Source organism: Salvelinus namaycush, chromosome 27, assembly GCF_016432855.1.
Source record: "Salvelinus namaycush isolate Seneca chromosome 27, SaNama_1.0, whole genome shotgun sequence".
NCBI lineage: Eukaryota > Metazoa > Chordata > Actinopteri > Salmoniformes > Salmonidae > Salvelinus > Salvelinus namaycush.
In genome coordinates this window covers 24,056,886-24,079,659 of record NC_052333.1, presented here as the reverse complement: position 1 = coordinate 24,079,659, position 22,774 = coordinate 24,056,886, and the positions used below count along the sequence as shown (strand labels likewise).

The 22,774-nt window shown below is 40.1% G+C and overlaps 1 protein-coding gene across 1 annotated transcript; it reads left to right on the top strand.

Moving 5' to 3' along the window:
* Nucleotides 1-6,463: 6,463 nt before the first annotated feature.
* On the top strand, nt 6,464-18,094 carry LOC120022296 (protein lin-28 homolog A-like). Its single transcript, XM_038966197.1, has 4 exons — nt 6,464-6,473; nt 7,939-8,114; nt 13,639-13,817; nt 17,872-18,094. The coding sequence occupies exons 1-4, from the start codon at nt 6,464-6,466 to the stop codon at nt 18,092-18,094; spliced, it is 588 nt and encodes a 195-aa protein (XP_038822125.1).
* Nucleotides 18,095-22,774: the final 4,680 nt, after the last annotated feature.

Below are 22,774 nucleotides of genomic sequence, written 5' to 3'. Positions count from 1 at the left end.
AAGGCTCAAATATCATTAGCATATATAGTCAACAAAATGGTTTTTCATGATGTTATTCTATTGATGTTGTCCTCATTATGATTTGTATATGAGTGTGTCTTTAGGTTTCATGCACAAAAACATATAAACTCTATCTATTTAATTCAAACAAACCTCGATCCAGTTTAGGCCTCTGCAAATTTGTAATGGAACCAGGGTGACATCTAGTGGGATGAGAGATACATTGTTTTACAGTAATCTTGTTGATGTGAGAAATATGACTGGTGAGGATCCGAGCCACACCGTATTAATAAAAGTGACAGGTTCAGTTGCATTCAGTGATGATAGAGAGAGAGGACTGATTTAATGTAATCTCTCACTGTGTCCATGCATATACATTTGTCACCACCAGGTGGAGTCCATGTATCATTAAAACGAGTTTGAATTGTGAGACGAATTGAAAGACAGACTATAGCACCATGCACAACAAGGAATGGGTTCACAAAATGTTTACATGGGCGCTTTTCGTTATCGAATAACGATATCGATCGACACATGATCAGTTAAAATGTAAATAGAGACACCTTGAAGTGAATCACCAATCCCGTGTTCTAGCTCTGCAATTGACTTGATTCTGCATAGTGTTTTGAATGTTTGAAGCTTTATGAAAAAATGACACGTTGTGGCTTGATATATGAACGCTTCTTCTGACTAGTAGTCTTCGTTGAGCGCCAAATTTAACTTTCAGAAATCATCAACAGTTTGTTTTTAGAGCTTTCACTTTAGCGGCAAGAGCTGTCCAAGGTGCTGAAATAGTCTAGTGGTTAGAGCGTTCATAACGGTAACTGAAACGTCGCTGGTTCGAATACCCGAGCCGACAAAGTGAAAAGTATTTCGATATGCCCTTGAGCAAAGCACTTAACCCTAATTTGCTCCAGGGGCTCTGTACTGACCCTATAAAGTAACACATTTCACTCCACCTATCCAGTGTGTATGATATATACAATACCAGTCAAAAGTTTGGACACGCCGACTTATTCAATTGATTTATTTTTTACTATTTTCTACATTGCAGAACAACCCCTCCAAACTGTGCAAAGCTGTCATCAAGGCAAAGGGTGGCTACTTTGAAGGATCTTAAATATAAAATATATTTTGTTTTGTTTAACACTTTTTTGGTTACTACAGGATTCCATGTGTGTTATTTCACTATTATTGTACAATGTAGAAAATAGTAAAAATAAAGAAAAACCCTGGAATGAGTAGGTGTGTCCAAACTTTTGACTGGTACTCTATATAAATATAAATGCTACTTTAACATGTATTGTCAAATGCCAGCCAGAAATGTTCTCTGCTCTGAAACACACACACACACACACACACACACACACACACACACACACACACACACACACACACACACACACACACACACACACACACACACACACACACACACACACACACAAAAGGTAACAACACATTAACCAATCAAACACTCTTAGCTTCATGTTATTCCATGTTAAAAATGGTTAACCTGCAAACAGAATGTATAGGATATGTAGCTTATTAAATGTTTTTTCAATCACTTTGCAACAATTTTCACAAGTATGTGGTACATTTTCACAACTCTAACCACAAAAATCGAAACAAATCATCAAATTGACTCATGTTTCAAAACTCTAAGCACTTTTTCAATTGACTGAGTACTGCAAAACAATTCAAAGTCTCTTGTTCACTGCACCAAATCGGTCTTTCAGTTTACATACATATTCATACATTTTCTTGTAATTGGCTAACAATACACACATTTAACTATCACTTAATCAAACAGTTCAGAACTGCTTAACACTGTAAAATGCTATATTTTCACATCATAAATGTATCAATTGACATCAATTTAGGTTGGAAGGTAAAACCAAATCCTATATGGACGTGGCTGTAAATACTACATCATTATCATCCTACATCAGCCAGTGTGCTTCAATACAGTAGGGCAAAGTGTAAAGAGTTACCATTTTAAATTATGGTGCAGTAGTTTACAATGCACTGCTGAAATACTTGGTTTGTAAATGACAGTATATTTCACTTATTATCTGACTTTCATTGATACGCTGTAAGCTGTTGATTTTGTCAAGCAGAGCGAGAGAAGTATTACTGTAGCAGTTACAGTAACAAGTCACATTGAAAAGTTGATATTGTGAAATGTTGCATGGGGCAGAAATGGCATACATATACCAGGCTACACCAATACCTTTTTACTGTAGGCTTCTGCTTTACTGTACATGCCACAATACCCTATATCTGATGATTTCTTCTACATATGTGCTGTTTACAGTAAGGATACTGAACCTGTGAATCTCATTTTTCTCAACATGCTTCAAACTTTACATTAGATGCAAACAAATGCTGAAAAAATGTATAATATTTGCCGTAAACTTTAAAAATGGTACATACTGGTACATAGCTAAATACTTCTGTCACGCCCTGACCGTAGAGAGCTTTTTATGTCTCTATTTTGGTTTGGTCAGGGTGTGATTTGGATGGGCATTCTATGTTCATTTTCTATGTTTTGTATTTCTTTGTTGTTTGGCCGGGTGTGGTTCTCAATCAGAGGCAGCTGTCTATCGTTGTCTCTGATTGAGAACCATACTTAGGTAGCTTTTTCCCACATGGTTTTTGTGGGTAGTTAATTTCTGTTTAGTGTTTTCACCTTACAGGACTGTTTCGGTTATTCTCTTGTTTATTTTTGTTATAGTGTTCAGTTTTAATAAAACAAGCATGAACACTTACCACGCTGCGCTTTGGTCCGATGATTCTTCTTCTTCAGACGACGAATACCGTTACAACTTCATGAAAAATTGTATTAACCTTATTTTATTCCTTCTATTCAGCACATCCAACAAATTTATTTAGAAAATTGTATCATGCATTTTTTGCTATTAGATTACATGCGAGTTAAAATGACTAAATGGTGACTGTACTGGTGACTAAACAAAATGTTGTCATGGTATTTGACCCAAAAAATTGATATTGCATGAATAACTCAGGGGTGAAAGAAGTGTTTGACTCCAATGAATGCTCAATCAAAGGTTCTGAAAATAAGACAAGTGTTATCAGTTATGAAAATATACCACTTGCATCTGAAAAATGTACCACAGTGATTTAAAAAAAGCGTAGATATAAAAGCTTTTCTAACAAATGTTTTTTTTTGTGGGAGGAAGGGAGGAAGAGAGAAAAAGAGAGAGGGAGGGCTACCTGTCAGAACCTCACAGTATGATGTATGGATCAGGTATAGATGGATCAGGTTATTGATCAGTGCTGTGTCCCCTGGGGGAGGAAGGTGAGATGTGAGCTGACAGCTGAAACCATATGGAGCCATTGGGCTTTCTCCTTCAACCAACCACAAGGCCCTAACATGTTTCCCAGGTCAACTACTCCTCAATGCAGTTCTTAATATGAAAACATGGATCAGTACACCTCATGCTCCTCACAACACACGCACGCACGTGTGCGCACACACACACACACACACACACACACACACACACACACACAGACACATTAAATTAAGGAACCCAAGTCAAAAGAGAAACACTATACACTCTTGCAGCCTGGTTGTAGATAATCTTACAGATATCTTGCCTGCTGTTACAGGAATGATAGTCAACAACCATGAGAGGGGTAAGATAGATGGAACCCTCTGCCCTTTCAGTCACTATTACATATCATCTGGTAGTGTGGGTGTATGCATTTGTGCGTTTGCTAGCATGCGTGTGTGGACGTTGGGTGGGGGTTGCAGTGTGTGTGACCAGTGAGCACATGTCGAGGCATTGTAATTACTAAGCCCCTGTGTGTGACAGGGGTCACCTTAAGGCCGGCCTTCTTTGTGCTCTGACCAACAGATCCAGGGCCCTTCATCTCCATGGTGACCCAGAGAAGACTGCGGTGTAGCAGCAAGCCTGAGAGATTATTAGAGAAGAATTTGAATGAAACCAGTCATATAGTTTTAATTAGCTAACACCTCTCTCACCATCTCATTTTCTCCTCTCTTTCTCTCTGTCCCCCCATTCCTCCATCTGCCCCTATCCCTCTTTTTCTTTCTCCCTCTCACCTCTATATATCTCTATTTCTCTATTTCTCTATCTACCATTCTCCCTCTCCTTGTGTGTGTCTCTCGCTCTCTCTTTTGCTCCCTATCGCTCTCTCTCTCTTTCTCTCCAGTGAGTAATGCTCTAGGATGACTGATGGTTTTGTAAGATGGAGGATCCTATGTCCATCCCAAAATGACTCCCTCCTCCACTTCCCGTTCATCCTGGGGACGCCTTATCTCACAGGTGTTGTTGGCCCACATGTAAAGAAGAAGGGTAAGGCACGAGGGTGCAGGTGACAAGGGTCCCATATGGCCCCGCGCACCAGCTGCCCAACGGACATGCACGACCTCAAAGTGTCCTGTTCACAGTGTGCGATTGGTTTCCGTTTCCTGTATCTGACAAGGTATCCACGTTTTACTATTGATGTGCGTGACTCAGTGTCTTTGTCAGGCGCTTTACGGCAACAGGTGGATGGGCTTTCCACTTATGATGCAGCTGATTCCCACAACCCAAGTTATCTTAGTCATTTTAATTATCCGACATTGTAATTGACTTGTATCAAATGAAGTATTGTAGCCTATTGAGTTCATGTGGTGTACTCAGTGCTTAGAGAAAAGCCGGATGACACCTGCATTGTCAATGTCATGACAGCTGCCATTGAAAAGCGTTGATGGCTGAGTTAGAGCACAGATCCGGTAAAGGTGACTCATTGTCGCTAATTATTCAAATGCTTCAGCAGGGATCCTGAACTTTTGGGTTTCAGAGGCCATAAATACCGGTGTCAAGTCGGTGAAGGGACTGACAGGTTGTACATATAGCCTTGCTTTTGAAGAGCTCACCAAGAATGACTTTCTAAAATGTGTCCAAAAGATCCCAATTGTGGTGAGTTGACCATTTTATTCCTTTGTTAACCTGAAATATATGCCAAATATATGGGCAATATGAAGTAGGACTATTTTGTGTGTGTGTGTGACTTGGTGTGTTTTACACATGATTACTTGTTCTGTTACCCGCCTTTTATCCTATTGTTACCTCACGTTTAGTCTGCAGTGTCTACCAGGGGGAATTGTCTCATTGAATGGGATTGCATTGGTAGCCTGTAAACGTCTTATTTTTCTAGATTGTCTATTCATCCTCCCAATCGCAATTGAGATGGTGAGAAATAGTCAGATTTGTAGTAATGACACTTCACTCAACTTTTTGGATTTCTTTCAAGGTTATTCTATCTGGTTTTATTTTCCATTTAAACTTACCAATATTGAGAGGGCACTACAAAGTTAGAACAACGCACCAGTAATAATGTGCCGTAGCCTATGAGGACAGGCCCTCCCCCTCTCACACAAGGCAACACAACCCCTCTGTTTACGTTCACATTCATTATCTGTATCCGTCAGCGATTCTGAGGGAAGCCAACCTATTTCACCGCCTTTCACAGACCGTGCACCCCCAAGCTACAACACAAATAACAAGCAAGTTATGGTGAATTATAAGAGCAACATTCACGGGAGGGTTGTGTCGAACTAGTATCTCAAGAGATAGGTGTTTATTTATTTCCTTTGTTTACAGCGTGTAGTCGATAGTAATCCTAAACACGTATGACAGTAACAAAATATGTTAGCTCAAAATTGTTTCAAACGAAATGACAAAGGGGAATGCATGTAGCCTGCCTATCCTGGATATTTCTACAAGATCAGCTACTTTAAATAAGGTCTTCTATTTTTTCCTGCTCACTGCTATATTTATTTTCCTGATATTAACCTATTCTTTGGTTTATAGGAGTATTTTAATGTGACTTTTTTAGTGTGTTCATGTGTGAATGCAACAAACAGAACACAGCTATAGGTTGATTTATGCTGCTGGATTTAGATGTCCTTGGTTTTAACATCAAACATGATGGTGTGGAATGTGGAAGGGCAAGGTTTCATTTGAACGGTTTCCGTGAAACCATGCACCTGAGTGACTGACTATCCGCATATTCAAATGCTCCAGGCACTGTGGGGGTTGTGGCTCTCTCCTGTCCCGGAAGTGGAGGGGGTCGCACGGGGTGTGAGTCCCCCAAGGCCCCGCTGCTAACATCTAGGTGGTCCTCACCGCTGATTGGTCGCTCGGCGAATTTGGGCCCTATCACCGTGGAATGTCTAATTTATCAGCCAGAAAATTGCAATTGAGCATCACGTGGTGGTCTGGATCGAAAAGGTGGGGGTTAATATTAGAGGTATAGGAGGGTCAGAGTGGGCTCCCTTCCATATTGTGCAAGAGACCAGGAGAAGGAAAATACACTATTTTCCAAAGAGGGATTACCGAAAAACGTGCACGGATGTTGACGATGCAACCAGAGTTCATTGCCTGATTCTTCTGGAGTTGTAGGAGGCCCAGGAACCCCCCAAACCATGGCAGAAGGTACAGGCAATGGTTCCACAGGTTCTTCGAAGATCTATTGGGGGATTCGATGGAAAGATCTCTTTATGAGAAGAGACAAAAAGAGGGCGGGTTGGGTTTCCTTGTATTGTCTTTCAGATTTGGGGATTCTTTTGAGAAATGCTTCCCAGCAGTTTTACACCACTGGTTGTCAGGGCGAAAGTATCTCCAACCCTCTTTGTTTGTTTCCGTTGCTGTTCTGTTCCTCTTCTGCGCCTTTGTTAAACTGTATTCGGGAAAGTGTTATTGTGTAGAGTGGAGGAGGGTTGAAGGTGGACAGGGCAGGGCAGGGGGACTGGGGAGAGGAGGACACGGTAACCCTGGATTAAAATATACCCGGGAAAGGGATGGTCTCTTTTTCCGGACAGCAGTTTACAGGTAGATCGGTCATTAGTGTTTAGATTAGGAACATTTTCCGAAAGCAACAGCACACTTTTGCCTGAGAATGTTGTTGTAATGATTTATTCTTCGATTTGGGAGCTACAATCTCTTTTCATGGAAGAATGGTTTTCAGTGCTTGCGTTGACATTTTGGGATAAATTATGACTATAGGTGATGCATTTTGCTTTATACTTTTCATTGGTAACTGAATCTTCAAGTTTAATATTTTCTATATCTTTTTCTTCAAATATTCAAAGATATTGTGTTCTCGGTTCTCGTTGCCCCTCATGGGAAGAAAATGCAAACTTTTATTAGGCTACATTATCAGAGTCAATCTCTTACGTGCTTGGGAATGATTTAGGCATGTATCGTGTAAATCAAGTTAGAAGCTATACTATTATAATCAAGTTAGAAGCTATACTATTATAATCAAGTTAGAAGCTATACTATTATAATCAAGTTAGAAGCTATACTATTATAATCAAGGTAGAAGCTATACTATTATAATCAAGTTAGAAGCTATACTATTATAATCAAGTTAGAAGCTATACTATTATAATGGTAGATACATTTAAAACGTGTATATTTATTCAAATGATTCATTTTGACGATATTATTTCGATTAGCTTATATTTATTACGCATATTATTATTTATAAGAATGCATCATTATTATCGTATTGTTATGTATAATTAGGCTAGTATGATTAGACCTATTATTATTATCACCATTTGCTTATCGTTTCCATTTCAAAACAACTTGAAAAAGAGTCCGTCTAATATACTAGCTTTAAAAAAGTGTATTCCTATGGATAATATATCGACATTGTTTCGAATAGCAACATTGTTTACACCCATGTGTTCCTAGCTTGCTGCTCTCGAGCTCTTTACCACTACGCAACCCATTAAATGTCTTCTTCATGTCGAACCAAAGAACTGACGCTGAAAAACATCCGAGTAAGAGCCTCCCCAACTCGTTTTCCTGCCACAATTGTTGACAAGACATGCCATATTTCAAACATCTATATTTTCTAAACTGACTGAGTGATATTATTTTATCTCGAAAGGGGGCTGTGCAAAGACCGAAGAGGAAGAAGCCACGGGCTCAGAGGAGGATCTGGGTTCGTCTCGTGGAAGCGGCGTGTGTAAATGGTTCAACGTCCGGATGGGTTTCGGGTTCCTGTCGATGACCAACCGAGATGGGACTCCGCTCGAGGAGACTGTCGATGTATTCGTTCATCAGGTGAGGTCTGCTGTGGGACTAGGACTCGAAGAGTGTGGTGTTGATGTTCGTCAAGGCCTGTCTCGAGCTCCAAACAGGTCCGAATGGTTCTATTGGCGCGTTTTTGTGCGAGTGCATGTCTTATTTATCAACAATGTAAATACCCCACTTTTGTGATGTTTTCGTTAAGGTAGGACATTATTATTTACCTGCCTTGATCTTGCGTTTTTAGGCATTTGAATTGATCGATCATGCAATTATATAGGCCTATCAATCATTGTTTATAGTGCTTGAAAACCACTTTGCTGCACTCATTCAAAACGAATTTATAGTTTGTATGTTTTCATAGCTTATATGTTGGGCAAGAGGCAATAGGAATTTGTATCTCTTTTAAACATTTGACAACATTGTCTTGAAATTGTCAACTGATTCTCGTTTTAGAATTTACTAAAATAGGTAGCCCTATTTCTCAGCAGTGCATGTGGTGTTTAATGTTATTCTTACAGGCTGAAAACCTCTTATTAGGCCTACATTAGTTTATTACTCAGTTAAAACTTATTATGTAGCTAATATTACCAAATCGAAACAAGCATAATAAATAAAGTCAAGTAGCTTTAAAACTAAAAACAAGATTTTGTTTATTTTATGTTCAGATGATATGCCATCAATGCTATAACTGGAATCAGAGGCCCATCATCTTTGTAGCTTGCATGAGAAAGTTAATGTTGTTGTCAAGAAGTGACATGTAAAATAACCTCTCTAAAGTAAGATATAAGCCAGCCAAGAACAAAAGTGCTTGGTTAATTGATCAGTTGTTACATCTGATTAGGCTTCTGATTTGGTGTTGCAAGCAGGGTAATGGTAGCCTTTAGGGAAATTGATTATCATATTGCCCTAAAACTAGCTAATGAATGAAACATTTACAGACAAAAATATAACATTTTCATAATAATAGATTGTTTGTATTTGGTGTTTTAATAAACCGACCAGAAAATTAAACGAATTGAATGTGAATATTGGTTTTGAAATACAAAAGGATGGGTTCAATATTAAAAATATATTGGCACATTTTTACCTCACAATCTTTTAAAGTTTTACAAAGGCAGATAACGAATGACAATAAATGTTGGGGAATAAGTGTTATGTAAAATGTCGGAATTAGGAGTCATGTAAAACCAAGTTAGTAAAATCGGAGGGGAAATCTAGTTTGTTTCAAATGGAATGGAACGCTAAGCATCCTAAAAGACAGCCTAATGACTCCAGGATTGTTTTGTCAAATTAACCTGGAGATTATCAACATGCCCGAGAATCAATCAATCAATCAAATGTATTTATAAAGCCCTTTTTACATCAGCCGATGTCACAAAGTGCTATACAGAAACCCAGCCTAAAACCCCAAACACCAAGCAATGCAGATGTAGAAGCACGGTGGCTAGGAAAAACTCCCTAGAAAGGCAGGAACCTAGGAAGAAACCTAGAGAGGAACCAGGCTCTGAGGGGTGGCCAGTCCTCTTCTGGCTGTGCCGGGTGGAGATTATAACAGTACATGGCCAAGATGTTCAAACGTTCATAGATGACCAGCAGGGTCAAATAATAATAATCACAGTTTTTGTAGAGGGTGCAACAGGTCAGCACCTCAGGAGTAAATGTTAGTTGGCTTTTCATAGCCAATCATTCAGTTAGAGACAGCAGGTGTGGTAGAGAGAGAGAGAGTTATGAGTACCATAATGTCCGAGGCTGTCTTCTCCACCGTCCTTCCTGAGTTAAGGTAGAGGTCTGAGGGACTTCAAAGTAGAGTTTGGGCATAACATTTAAAATATACTAAACAGGGGAGATTGATTTACAATAGGGATTTGGTCCGAAAGTGCTAATATTATCAATTGGACTTAAAAAAGAGTAGACAGAGAGACAGGGGTTAGTCTAAGCAGAGATAACAAGGCTCATTCCTCTCGGTCCCCATCGGACCCTGCTTCCTGTTATAAAGTCCTTCAAACATCAGGGGAGTTGGCATCTCATGTGGCAGCCCACCCACCCCAGACTAGCCATACCCTGACTCCCACCCAGCCCCTCTGCCCGTAGCCCCAACCCATCCATTCTCCCCAGCCATCCACCACCAGCCCTCCACACTCTGTAAACCTGGGGGCTAAAGACCAAAGTCCTCTCCTCAAATTTCTCTGCTCCATGTTCCTGTAAACTGCTTAATCAAAGGAAGAAAAATGAGTGATTCACCCATAAAAAGGTTATCAAACACCCACATTACCGGTCCCCTAATCCACCTCTGCCCTCATACAGGCCTGTCGGGGCTGCTGGACAATGGCTGCTATTGTCAACGTAACAGAGAGGAAATCCTGCTGGCTGTGATCTTGTACTGTGAACTTGTACTATCTGTGAATGAAGAGTGGGTGGTGGGGAGGTTGTGTGTGTGTGTGTGTGTGTGTGTGTGTGTGTGTGTGTGTGTGTGTGTGTGTGTGTGTGTGTGTGTGTGTGTGTGTGTGTGTGGCGGGGGGTTATGAGTGTGTGTGTGTGTGTTGGGTTATTATGAGTGTGTGAGTGTGTGGATAATATTGTGTATTTGTGTGTGAGAGAGAATGAGATTGACAGAAACGGAAAGAGAAAGAGAGCGCTTGAGAGCTGTGTTCATTCACAAGAAAGCAGTCAAGGGAGGGAGAGTTGGGGTGGGGGTGATTGAAGGAGGAGAGGTCAGGGGGGTCAGGGGATAGTTCCGGCCCGTTCACCTCCTGACGGGGAAGGAATGCTGAAGGTTGTCAGGCCATCATGACCTGGATTCCTTTCCCACCATTATCACTTCAAACCCCCCAGAAGAGACCTCACAGTCTGGGTTAAGACTGATGCTATGCAAGGGCCATAAACGGACCCTCCACATCACAGCCCTCTCACCATCATCATAAAATTCTGCTCCACAACATTTTAAGATTGGCTTTAAAAAAAATTCTATGAGTATAGTATAATCTGGGAAACCAGCCCAGTATCATAGAATAGACGTAACATAGTAAATGTAATTTCGGGACACTCAAATTTGGATAATATGTTACTTTTGGTATGGTTACAGAAGGCAGAAGGTTAATTAAGGCAAAAACAGAGCATTAAATATGATTCTTTATGTAAATCCGAGACAATCCATTTAGTATGATATGTTATGTATTCATTTGTGGATGTCCAGCATACAATTCATATGCTATGTTATGAATGTGCAAAACATACAATACCTTACGAATTTGCAAAATGTATGATACGTCATGAATTCCAATTTGTTGTGGCTAACGCTAACATTTGCAAGCTGGCTAACGTTAGCTAGGTTAGGGTTTACGGTTATACGCCCCAACGTCTAGCAACCCAAAGGTTGCGTGTTCGAAATTTCATCACGGACAACCTTAGCATTTTAGCTAATTAGCAACTTTTCAACTACTTACTACTTTTTAGCTACATTGCAACTACTTAGCATGTTAGCTAACCCTTCCCCTAACCCTAAACTTAACTCTTTTAGTTATTCCTTCCCTTAACCTTAACCCTTTAACCTAACTCCTAACCTTATCCTCTAATCCAGCTAACGTTAGCCAACTAGCTAACATTAGCCACAACAAATTGGACTTCTTAGCATATCATACATTTAGCAAATTCTTAAAATGTTGTACTTTTGGAAATTCGTAATATATCATACGAATTGTAATTCGTAACATGTCATACGAAATGGCTGATGGACATCCACAAATTAATATATACCAGATGAAATTTAACATATCATACTAAAAAGAGTGTCTCGGATATACAGTGCCTTCGGAAAGTATTCAGACTCCTTGACTTTTTTCACATTTTGTTAGTTTACAGCCATTCTAAAATTTATGAAATTGTATTTTCCCCTAATCAATCTACACACAATACCCCATAATGACAAAGCAAAAACAGGTTTCAGAAATGTTTTTGTAATTTATTTAAAAAAAAACGGAAATATCACATTTACATAAGTATTCAGACCCTTTCCTCAGTACTTTGTTGAAGCACCTTTGGCAGAGATTACAGCCTTGAGTCTTCTTGGCTATGGCGATACAATCTTGGCACACCTGTATTTGGGGAGATTCTCCCATTCTTCTCTGCAGATCCTATCAAGCTCTGTCAGGTTGGATGGGGAGCATTGTTGCACAGCTATTTTCAGGTCTCTCCAGAGATGTTCCAACGGGTTCAAGTCCGGGCTCTGGCTGGGCCACTCAAGGACATTCAGAGACTTGTCGCGAAGCCACTCCTGCGTTGTCTTGGCTGTGTTCTTAGGGTCGTTGTCCTGTTGGAAGGTGAACCTTCGCCCCAGTCTGAGGTCCTGAGCGCTCTGGAGCAGGTTTTCATCAAGGATCTCTCTGTACTTTGCTTCGTTCATCTTTGCCTCAAACCTGACTAGTCTCCCAGTCCCTGCCGCTGAAAAACATGTGCGTAAAGAATAATACGAACCAGGTTGGGGAAACAGATCAGGGTTACTTTCTGTGTCTCTGGAAGGTCTTGAACAAGGCATGATTCTTCACCTTGAGCTCAATGGTATCAAATTAGTGTCACAACTACCGCTGTTCAGGCAGCTTGACAAAGCACATGAGGACGATAGAACTAGGTGGCCACGAAATCCAAGCTTCTTTTTCCAGAGCCCCTGGACTAAGGTTGACAATGGCAAGGAAATGTTTTTCTCAAGGTGGACACATACATTCTTGAAACCATTATTTATGTGCCTTTTGGGCAGCTATCCCAAGAATGCACACCTTTCCCCTCCTCCCTTCTTTTCCCAACATCCTTAGCAGTGGTCAGTCTGGGAATTGACCAGATTAAGTTATTTTGGAGAGTCTATTGGCTGTTCTGTGTGGTGGTGGAGAGGAAGGGGAGGGGGAGGTTGGAGCTTGGAATGCTGTGACTAGCTTGGGGGAGGGGGTAACGTTGTCCACGCAGACACACACACAAACACACACACATTCTGAAGTGGGAAGGGTGTAGTGAGCAAGCAGTTATTGTTGTTTTAATAGGGCTGTCAATGGGACTGGAATCTGGATTGGCTGAGGGGGTTGGCCCCTGAGAGAGCGCGAGAGTGCCTGGATGTTTCCATTGATGTATTAAAACCTATGCAGAACATTAATGTATGCATGTAGGATCCCAATTAAGGAACAGCTCTTAGCTGTAAGCACACCAGAAGACAACATGTGAAGGGGACCAGCTATATGCACAAACAATGGCAGAGTAAAATTCATTTCAAGTCTTTTTGTCTCTGCTTCCTGACCAGGCTGGGAATTGGGCTGGGGAACAAATGCGCCCTTGTAGACACAGGAAGAGCATCATATCTGGCCTTAGAACTGTTTTCCACAGTTCTTCACAGGCTTAGAACCATTTTCATATCTTCTCAACAGTTCCCTGGCCAAATAACCTTTCTCCAACTCTGACTACTCATTCCCCATTCCCTCACAGGGTAAAGCTTCCGCTCTACCCTCACCTAGAACAGTTCTCATGCTGTTCTAAACTACTCCGCGGACCACACTCATGCTCCCTCTCCCCTACACAGAGCAAGCTGCACATGGAGGGCTTCCGCAGCCTGAAGGAGGGCGAGGCGGTGGAGTTTACCTTCAAGAAGTCGTCTAAAGGCCTAGAGTCTGTCACGGTGACGGGGCCAGGGGGAGCACAGTGTGTGGGCTGTGAGAAGACACCTAAGGGACAACAGAAACGACGCTCCAAGGGGGACAGGTGAGACAGTTCAATCAATATCTTTAAATGGCACATAGCCTAACCATGCATCACTTAACATCCCCACTTACTCAAAATAATTCCATGATATGGAAAAACTGTAACACTCTGCTTATAGTATTAACTATGAAGATCGCTGCAATATTAACAACAAGTTTATCTGTGGCATGGTTGTTAACAAATAATTTGAGGGTGTTGAAAATATCTGGTGTCATCATCATGAAAGTTGGCAAGTTTACCGTTTTAGCCACAATGGTCTGACATCAAACAGATTTATTTATCCTCTTTGGTGGGAATTCAGGACCTAGTTACGCCAGCATAAACACAACTTTATTCCCTTTTCATGCATTTTTCTCTCTACTCATATTCTGACCTTAAATTTAAGCATGGGGGAAATACCAACGCCAGCGAGGTACGCGTTTGGGGTGGAGATAAAATAAATGTGGCGGAGGTGTGTCTACAGATTCTGACGAATAATTTCCCCACCTTTACATGTGAGGAAACCATGAGTAAGGTCAAGCGTACCTGCCTGTTCCAAAAATTAAATAAAAAGGCAAAGAGTCACACAAAATGTAACCTTTGTCCTCTCTAGAACGGTTTAATCATACAGTATTGCCCAGACTTTTCCTTTTTCCTTCAATTAGTAGGCTAAAGCCTAAGTTATTATTAGTCACAATCAGTAGGGATGGTAAGTAATAATCATGTATAGCTTATATCAGTGGAGGCTGGTGGGAGGAGCTATTGGAGGACCGGCTCATTGTAATGGCTGGAATGGAATGAATGGAATGGTATCAAACACATCAAACAAACGGAAATTACATGTTTGACTCAGTTCCATTGATTCCATTCCAGCCATTACAATGAGCCTGTCCTCCTATAGCTCCTCCTACCAGCCTCCTCTGGCCTATACTTAATTACCAATTTAGTGATCGTTCCCTTCCCTACATTTGTATTGTTCCTTTACATCGTTGGATTTAGCCTACCTTTATTTATTTCCTCTGTAAATGCTGTAAACATCATTGTGGTTGTGGCTAAGTGTCAAGGACAAATGCAAATTGTAGTAAAAATAAATTGGGACATGTAGGCTTATTAAAAGCCCCTAAGGTCGATGTCCGGGTCCCCGTGAAAATTCAATTAGTATAATAAATAAATCCCTATAGAAATCCGTTAGTTTAAACTAGAGATATCTGTTTTTTTGCATTGGATGCATCTCAATCCACCACATCCGCCTATGTCACGCTTCCGCATCTGCGGTGAAAGGTGACAGAGCTAGAGTGGTGTTTGTCAGACCATGAGACATCCCGAAAACCGTTCTTCTCACAAAATCGTCTATAGCGTCCGAACGGTTTGGCCTACAAACTATTATGACCCCTCCATGGAAAGATGAGACTCTCACGAACATGATGGCGTCTTGGGACTCGTCTGAAGTCGGTACAGTCGATTTGCCAACTTCTGTCTTTAGCTTCCGAACAGTTTGGGCTACACACTAATATGTCCCCTCTGTGGAAAGGTGAGACTCGAACATGAACACATACATGTCGGTTGTTTTGCTCTAGGATGCCACAGGCCTCACACGACTGGTCTGAAGGTCCCCAGGTACCAGTTGAAAAAATGAATGGAAGTATATATGGAGACTGTTTAGTGCCAAAAATATGGGGTTAAATACATGTATAAAAAAGGGTTCCTGATCTTTCATCTATCAGATATAGGACAGACACTTCAGAACCAACTTCCTTTAGATTTTTTGGGGGGACTATCTGTTGTTCCATGTAGGAAATCTGTTATTCAATAAGTGTATGGGCAAATAGCAGGACAAAAATATGTTTTCATCAAAGGGGTCTTAAAATTCAATATCAACTAGCAAAATGATCCTTGGTATGACTTTCTTTAAAACAATTCCATATAGCTTAGTAGAACCCCCCCCCCCCCCCCCCCCCCCCAATTCCTTGGCTTAGACAGGGCTTAGACTCTTATGGGTTAACCGTTAAATCATTAAGGAGCTCAAACATAAAGCAGCAATAAAACTGGCCTTCTTTAGTCTAGTTGAGTATCTGGAGCATCAGCATTTGTGGGTTCGATTAGAGGCTCAAAATGGCTAGAAACAAATAACTTTCTTCTGAAACTCGTCAGTCTATTCTTGTTCTATTCTTGTGCAGAGTTGCCAAGAAAAAGCCATATCTCAGACCGGCCAATAAAAATAAAAGATTAAGATGAGCAAAAGAACACAGACACTGGACAGAGGAACTCTGCCTAGAAGGCCAGCATCCCGGAGTCGCTTCTTCACCGTTGACGTTGAGACTGGTGTTTTGCGGGTACTATTTAATAAAGCTGCCAGTTGAGGACTTGTGAGGCGTCTGTTTCTCAAACTAGACACTCTAATGTACTTGTCCTCATGCTCAGTTGTGCACCGGGGCCTCCCACTCCTCTTTCTATTCTGGTTAGAGACAGTTTGCGCTGTTCTGTGAAGGGAGTAGTACACAGCGTTGAATCAGATCTTGAGTTTCTTGGCAATTTCTCATAGCCTTCATTTCTCAGAACAAGAATAGACTGACGCGTTTCAAAAGAAAGTTATTTATTTCTAGACATTTTAAGCCTGTAATCGAACCCACAAATGCTGATGCTCCAGATACTTAACTAGTCTAAAGAAGGGCAGTTTTATTGCTTCTTTAATCAGAACAACAGTTTCAACTGTGCTAACATAATTGCAAAAAGGTTTTCTAATGATCAATTAGCCTTTTAAAATGCTAAACTTGGATTAGCTAACACAACGTACCATTGGAACACAGGAGTGATGGTTGCTGATAATGGGCCTTTGTACGCCTATGTAGATATTCCATAATAAATCAGCCGTTTCCAGCTACAATAGTCATTTACAATATTAACAATGTCTACATGGTATTTCTGATCAATTTTATGTTATTTTAATGGACAAAATATGTGCTTTTCTTTCAAAAACAATGACATTCCTAAGTGACCCAAAACTTTTGAATGGTAGTGTGTATATATATATATATATATACATATATATATATATATTTAATTATAGACTGTGCGACTCTCTTTATTTATTTTTATAGCTTGCAGTTCATTCGCCATTAGTCAGCACCCACCTACTTTTCTCTGGGTGTGCTCCAGCTCTGCTTTTTATTAGCCTATTGACCAACGTCATGACATGAGTCTTATGACCTCAAACACCACATAGATGTGAGTTTATCTAACACTGTCTCTGTCTCTCTCGCCGACTCACAAACATAACAGTGGGATGCAGAAGTAAAAAGGGAAAAGGATCCTATCCATTTAAACTCACTGACTCCCAAACATGAAAGTGGGAATAGGGGATGCAGAAAAGGGAAAAGGATCCATTTAATTGATACCAGATGTAGGTGCCCTGAGAGAGGTCATAGGTCATGGCAGCCATGGCAACAGTGGGGTGTGTTGTGTAAATTAGTTGGGGGAAAGGCAGATCCAGAGAGAAAAGGCTAGGGGTCAGGGGTTAGAGGTCAGGGTGCAGTATTGAAACAAAGAGCCCCCTCTGCTCTCCTCTCCCACCCTGGTGCCCACACTGATCAATAATCAACGGCATCCTAGGAGAGGAGAGGGTGTGTGTATGGGTGTATGGTAGGGGGTTGGGATGCAAAGGGCAGAGGACAGAAGAAGGAGGGAAGTGGTAGTAAGCTTGGGGAGGCTCTGATGCTCCCTCTGCGTTGGAGTTAATGCAATCACAAAATTCCCCATTGTTACTATACTCACAACATCTACTGATTTGAGATTGTGTGAAATGTATGTGTTGAGGCATTGGTTTTAATGCACTATACACCTCCTAAAATGATCATACAAATGTATGCAGTAAATAAACTGTGCATACATAAGAGGCAGTCATACTAATAATGCTGATACTTTCTCAAGATTTACTTAATCTTATCATAGATGAGATCTGAGGAAATTCAAGAATCTGAAACTATATGTGGGAGAACACTGCCCTCTGGTGGAAGAAGGTGTTAACTGTCTGAAATCATTGTATTAGTGCGAGTCCCCTTCTCCCATTGTGTTCTAGATGCTACAACTGTGGAGGACCTGAACACCATGCCAAAGAATGCCAGCTACCTCCTCAGCCCAAGAAGTGCCATTGCTGCCAGAGCATCAGCCACATGGTGGCCAACTGTCCAATCAAAGCACAGCAGTCCTCCCCTGGCTCTCAGGGAATAGCATCATCATTGAGGGATGAGAAAGAGGAGCAGAGCCACGCCCCCTTACTCCCCAGGGAGAGCTCTGATTGATCCATTCAAGGATTCAGCCAATCACAAGGTTTCATTGTAATGCTGCTGTTGGAACTACATCAGGCTGTCTTTATTTATCGAACGAACAGCAAGAAAATTGTACTTTTATTGATGCGATAGTTGAGATTGAGAGTTAGCTCTGTGTTTTAATGCACAGAGAGACACATCTATCCACCTTCTTTGCAACTCAAATACTTTTAAGTAATTCCTTTTTTTGTCTATGGTATTCTTTCTGCATTAGATAAAGAAGTGTCTTAGCTTCACACTGAAACAATCAAAACTCACTGTGTTTACAAACTGCAATAAGCCTTGTATTGTCAGTTTTTACCACTGTACCTATGTGCACTGATCGTTTTATTTTCCCTGCTGCAGCTAAATCAGAGCTAGCCTATGTTGATTTTACTGGAGATGATCGTGAGTGTTTTCCCCAAAATCTTTTGTTAGAAAAAGGTCAAGAAAATACAATCATCCAAGTGAATGTACAGAAATAGATTGTTTCTTGGTCAAAAAGGAGTGTGTCTTTCTGCTTATTGAAATCTTCTTTGGGTATTATAAGTCATTGTGTATTTCTTCAGCCAAGTGAATGTTTTAACCCTTTCTGCTGTATGGATGTTGGTACACCATGGTTGCCGATAGGACTGTGTACAATACAGCTTGTCATAAGTGCCATAGCCTGGCCATTTGTCTCATGGGTGGTTGGATGTTGCCTCCTCCCATGCATTTTACAAAGCTTTGACTCAAGGCTAATTGCTAGACCAGCGTTGATTGTATGACAGACTGTGTCTTTCTGTCTGTCCCATAGCTTTTACTATGGCTGTAGACATGGCTTTCTAACATATTCTACATATTAGGGGTGTTATCATACCCTGCCCAATACATTACCTGTTTATCATTGTCTCGTTGTACTTGGAAACTATTTAGACAAAATGTGCTTTCTTGGATGGAGCTGAGTGTTTTTTCTTCAAGGTTATATTTTCATGATTGAGTGCAATGATAAAGGGACTCAAGTGTTGAATAAGATGGTTCTAAGTGTAGTCTTCATTCCTCTTTTACAGAGGTGGCTGGAATACTTTACACCACTTAAATGGATAAAGATATTGTTATCTTTTTTATATTTATTATTTATTCATTGTCTTAATTCTCTAAACCTCTAATTGATCCAGTATTACAATTTCTAGCTCATTTCTGTTTAAACTGAAACTGGCTTTGGTTGTAGGCTCTTTAGAGCTTCATGGTCGTATTTGGGGGCTTCATTTTCAGTTGACTTCGTAATATGTTGTGCGTAAACCATTGCAACAATACTCTGCACTAATCATGTGTAGGAGTATGGGCATTTCTTAAAGATACTTAATTACTCATTGATCCTTATGATTGTAGCTAGGGTTTAGTTTCTCTGAAATCCTCATGTTGAACTCAGGGAAACCCCTTTAAAGAGGAGCTACTTTGGAAGGAGGGGTAAAGTGTATTATGTGTGTACCTATAGCCTATAGGCTGGGTTGCCGGAAAACCCATGCAGAACATTGATTGCCAAAAGAGCCAAAAGGGCAATGCACTATTTACACATTGCTATGACGTTACAGTAGTACAGCTAGCTATATTTAATGTTATATCCTAGTTTTGCTCTCTTTTTCTGATTTAATTGGTGAACAAGTTGTAAGACAGCGTAGGTATTAGAGAATAATGATATTTCCTTAGACACCCTAAGTTACTTCTCCGGTCTCTCTCTGGAAGTGGCACAAGACCAGTCTGAAGCACCAAACCATCTACCTCCCCACTTTCAGTGGTTATTGTAAATATACAGCTTCGTCACAATATTAATATAATGTTGTTTAGTCCCGTGTTTACTTTGCATGGTAGTCAGTCAGTAGTTAGAATAGAGTAGACTCGCCTCTCCATGTAGGAACTACAGAATGGGCGCCTTTGTAGACAAAGCATTTTGATGACCAGGGTTGGACTGGCCGGTCCATTTTTAGCCCAGTGGGCCTATCTAACTTGGGTTTTTTGGGCAAAATTATCATTATCCGGTTAATAATGGGCGCCTTGAGGGAATAAATGGGCCAGTGTGGGGGTTCAAGAAAAATATATGACCTTGTCTATGACCTTTCAAGATCTTGTGTTGATGGGTAATGACATTTGCCATTTGATGTCACACAGTCATACGGGTTTGAGCCTAGTATTTTATCCCTTAATTTATTTAGGCTGTAAAGTCCAGACAATGGGTTTAATCTTTTTATTTTATTTAGAGTGGGTCGTGTTTTTTATATTACAATGTTCTTACTATATGAGAACAAGACAGCAATGCCTTGTCAAGAATCTATACAAGTCTACCTCAGGATGTTTTTGAAAATGGACAATGACAGAGTTTTTTTTAATCAAGATGAATTTGTCCATGAATGTTGTGAGATTTTTTTGAATGATTTATTTTATGTGAATGTTTTATTTGTTTCAGTTTGCAATGCGATGTGTTCTACCTCCCACAGAAATGCTGTTGAATGATTGTTTACTGCTTTTATTTTCTGTGATTAAGCATTGTCTGCACCAATACATCACAGACATTTCTGAACTATTCTCTGCATTGATATTATTTTGTGTATGTATAACATGATAATACTGAACTCAAAGCAGGAGGGGTATATTACTCTGCATGTAGGTGACAACAGCGCCTCTTGAACAAATCACCTTATCTATACTTACCAGGACAGGCAAACGCCCTAACAACTTCAAGCAGCCTCACTAAACCCCTGACATCTCTGTTGTGTTTCTGCAGACGTGTGACACTAGGCCTACTTAAATACCAAAGCATCAAATATAAACATATTCAGCATAGGCTGTGGGAAAAATACCAGTATTTACTGTCAGAAACACATTTGTTAAATTTTGTGACAAATCTGCCACTGATCTTTTGATACATTGTAATGAGTTTGTGTAAGTTATGCTTTTGCATATGTTTCTTTCTTATATGAGTTGAAAGTATGGTTAAAGAAATTCTGAATCATTCCTCACAAAATGAATACCCACCTCTTTTCCCTCATCTATTCTTTCTTGTCACTATCTCAATTAGGCCTATATGTCAGTATTCAATGCATAGAGGTAATACACAGTGCCTTCAGAAAGTATTCACACCCGTTTACTTTTTCAGCATTTTGTGTTACAGCCTGAATTTACAGTGGATTAAATTTAGATTTTGCATCTAAATTACACAAAATACCCCATACTGTCAAAGTGGAATTATGTTTTTAGAAATGTTTACAATTTAATTAGAAAAAGCTGAAATGTATTGAGTTAATTAGTATTCAAACCCTTTCTTATGGAAAGCATAAATCAGTTCAGGAGTAAAAATGTGCTTAACAAGTCACATAACAAGGTGCATGGACTCACTCTGTGTGCAATAATAGTGTTTAACATTATTTTTGAATGACTACCTCATCTCTGTACCTACATCTCTGTACCCAACACATACAATTATCTGTAAGGTCCCTCAGTTGCGCAGTGAATTTCAAACACAGATTCAAACACAAAGACCAGGAAGGTTTTCTAATGTCTCACAAAGAATGGCTGCTATTGGTAGATTGGTAAAAAAAACAGACATTGAATATCCTTTTGAGCATGCTGAAGTTATTAATTACACTTTGGATGGCGTATCAATACACTCAGTCACTACAAAGATACAGGCGTCCTTCCTAACTAAGTTTCAGGAGAGGAAGGAAACCGCTCAGGGATTTCACCATGAGGCCAATGGTGACTTTAAAAGAGTTACAAGGTTTAACGGCTGTGATAGCAGAAAACTGAGGATGGATCAACAACATTGTGGTTACTCCACAATACTAACCTAAATGACAGAGTGAAAAGAAGGAAGCCTGTACAGAATAAAAATATTCCAAAACATGCATCCTGTTTGCATTAAGGCACTAAAGTAAAACTGCAAAGAATGTGGCAAAGAAATGAACTTTTAGTCCTGAATACAAAGCATTTTGTTTGGGGCAAATCCAACACATCACTGTGTCCCACTCTTAATATTTTTAAGCATGGTGGTGGCTACATCATCATCTGCAATGACTAGGGAGTTTTTTGGGGATAAAAAGAAATGGAATAGAGCTAAGCACAGGCATAATCCTAGAGGAAAACCTGGTTCAGTCTGCTTTCCAACAGACACTGGGAGAAAAATGTATCTTTCAGCAGGATAATAATCTAAAACACAAGGCCAAATATACACTGGAATTGCTTACCAAGACAACATTGAATGTTCCTGAGTGGCTTAGTTACAGTTTGGACTTAAATCGGCTTGAAATTCTATAGCAAGACTCGAAAATGGCTGTCTAGCAATGAAAACAACCAATTTGTCCGAGCTTGAAGAATTTTTCAAATTATAATTTTCAAATATTGTACAATCCAGGAGTGCAAAGCTCTTAAGAGACTTAACCAGAAAGAATCACAGCTGTAATTGATAAATGTGCAAAGAAATTCTAAAACCATGTTTTCACTATGTCATTATGGGGTATTGTGTGTAGATGGGTGAGATTTTTTAAAATATTTATGCAATTTTGAATTCAGGCTGTAACTCAAAATTTGAATAAGTCAATGGGTATGAATACTTTCTGAAAGCACTGTATGACGCACAAAACAAACAATAGGCCTCATATTGTGTGTTACTTGATTTCTCTGCTTTGCTGTTTGTTAGAC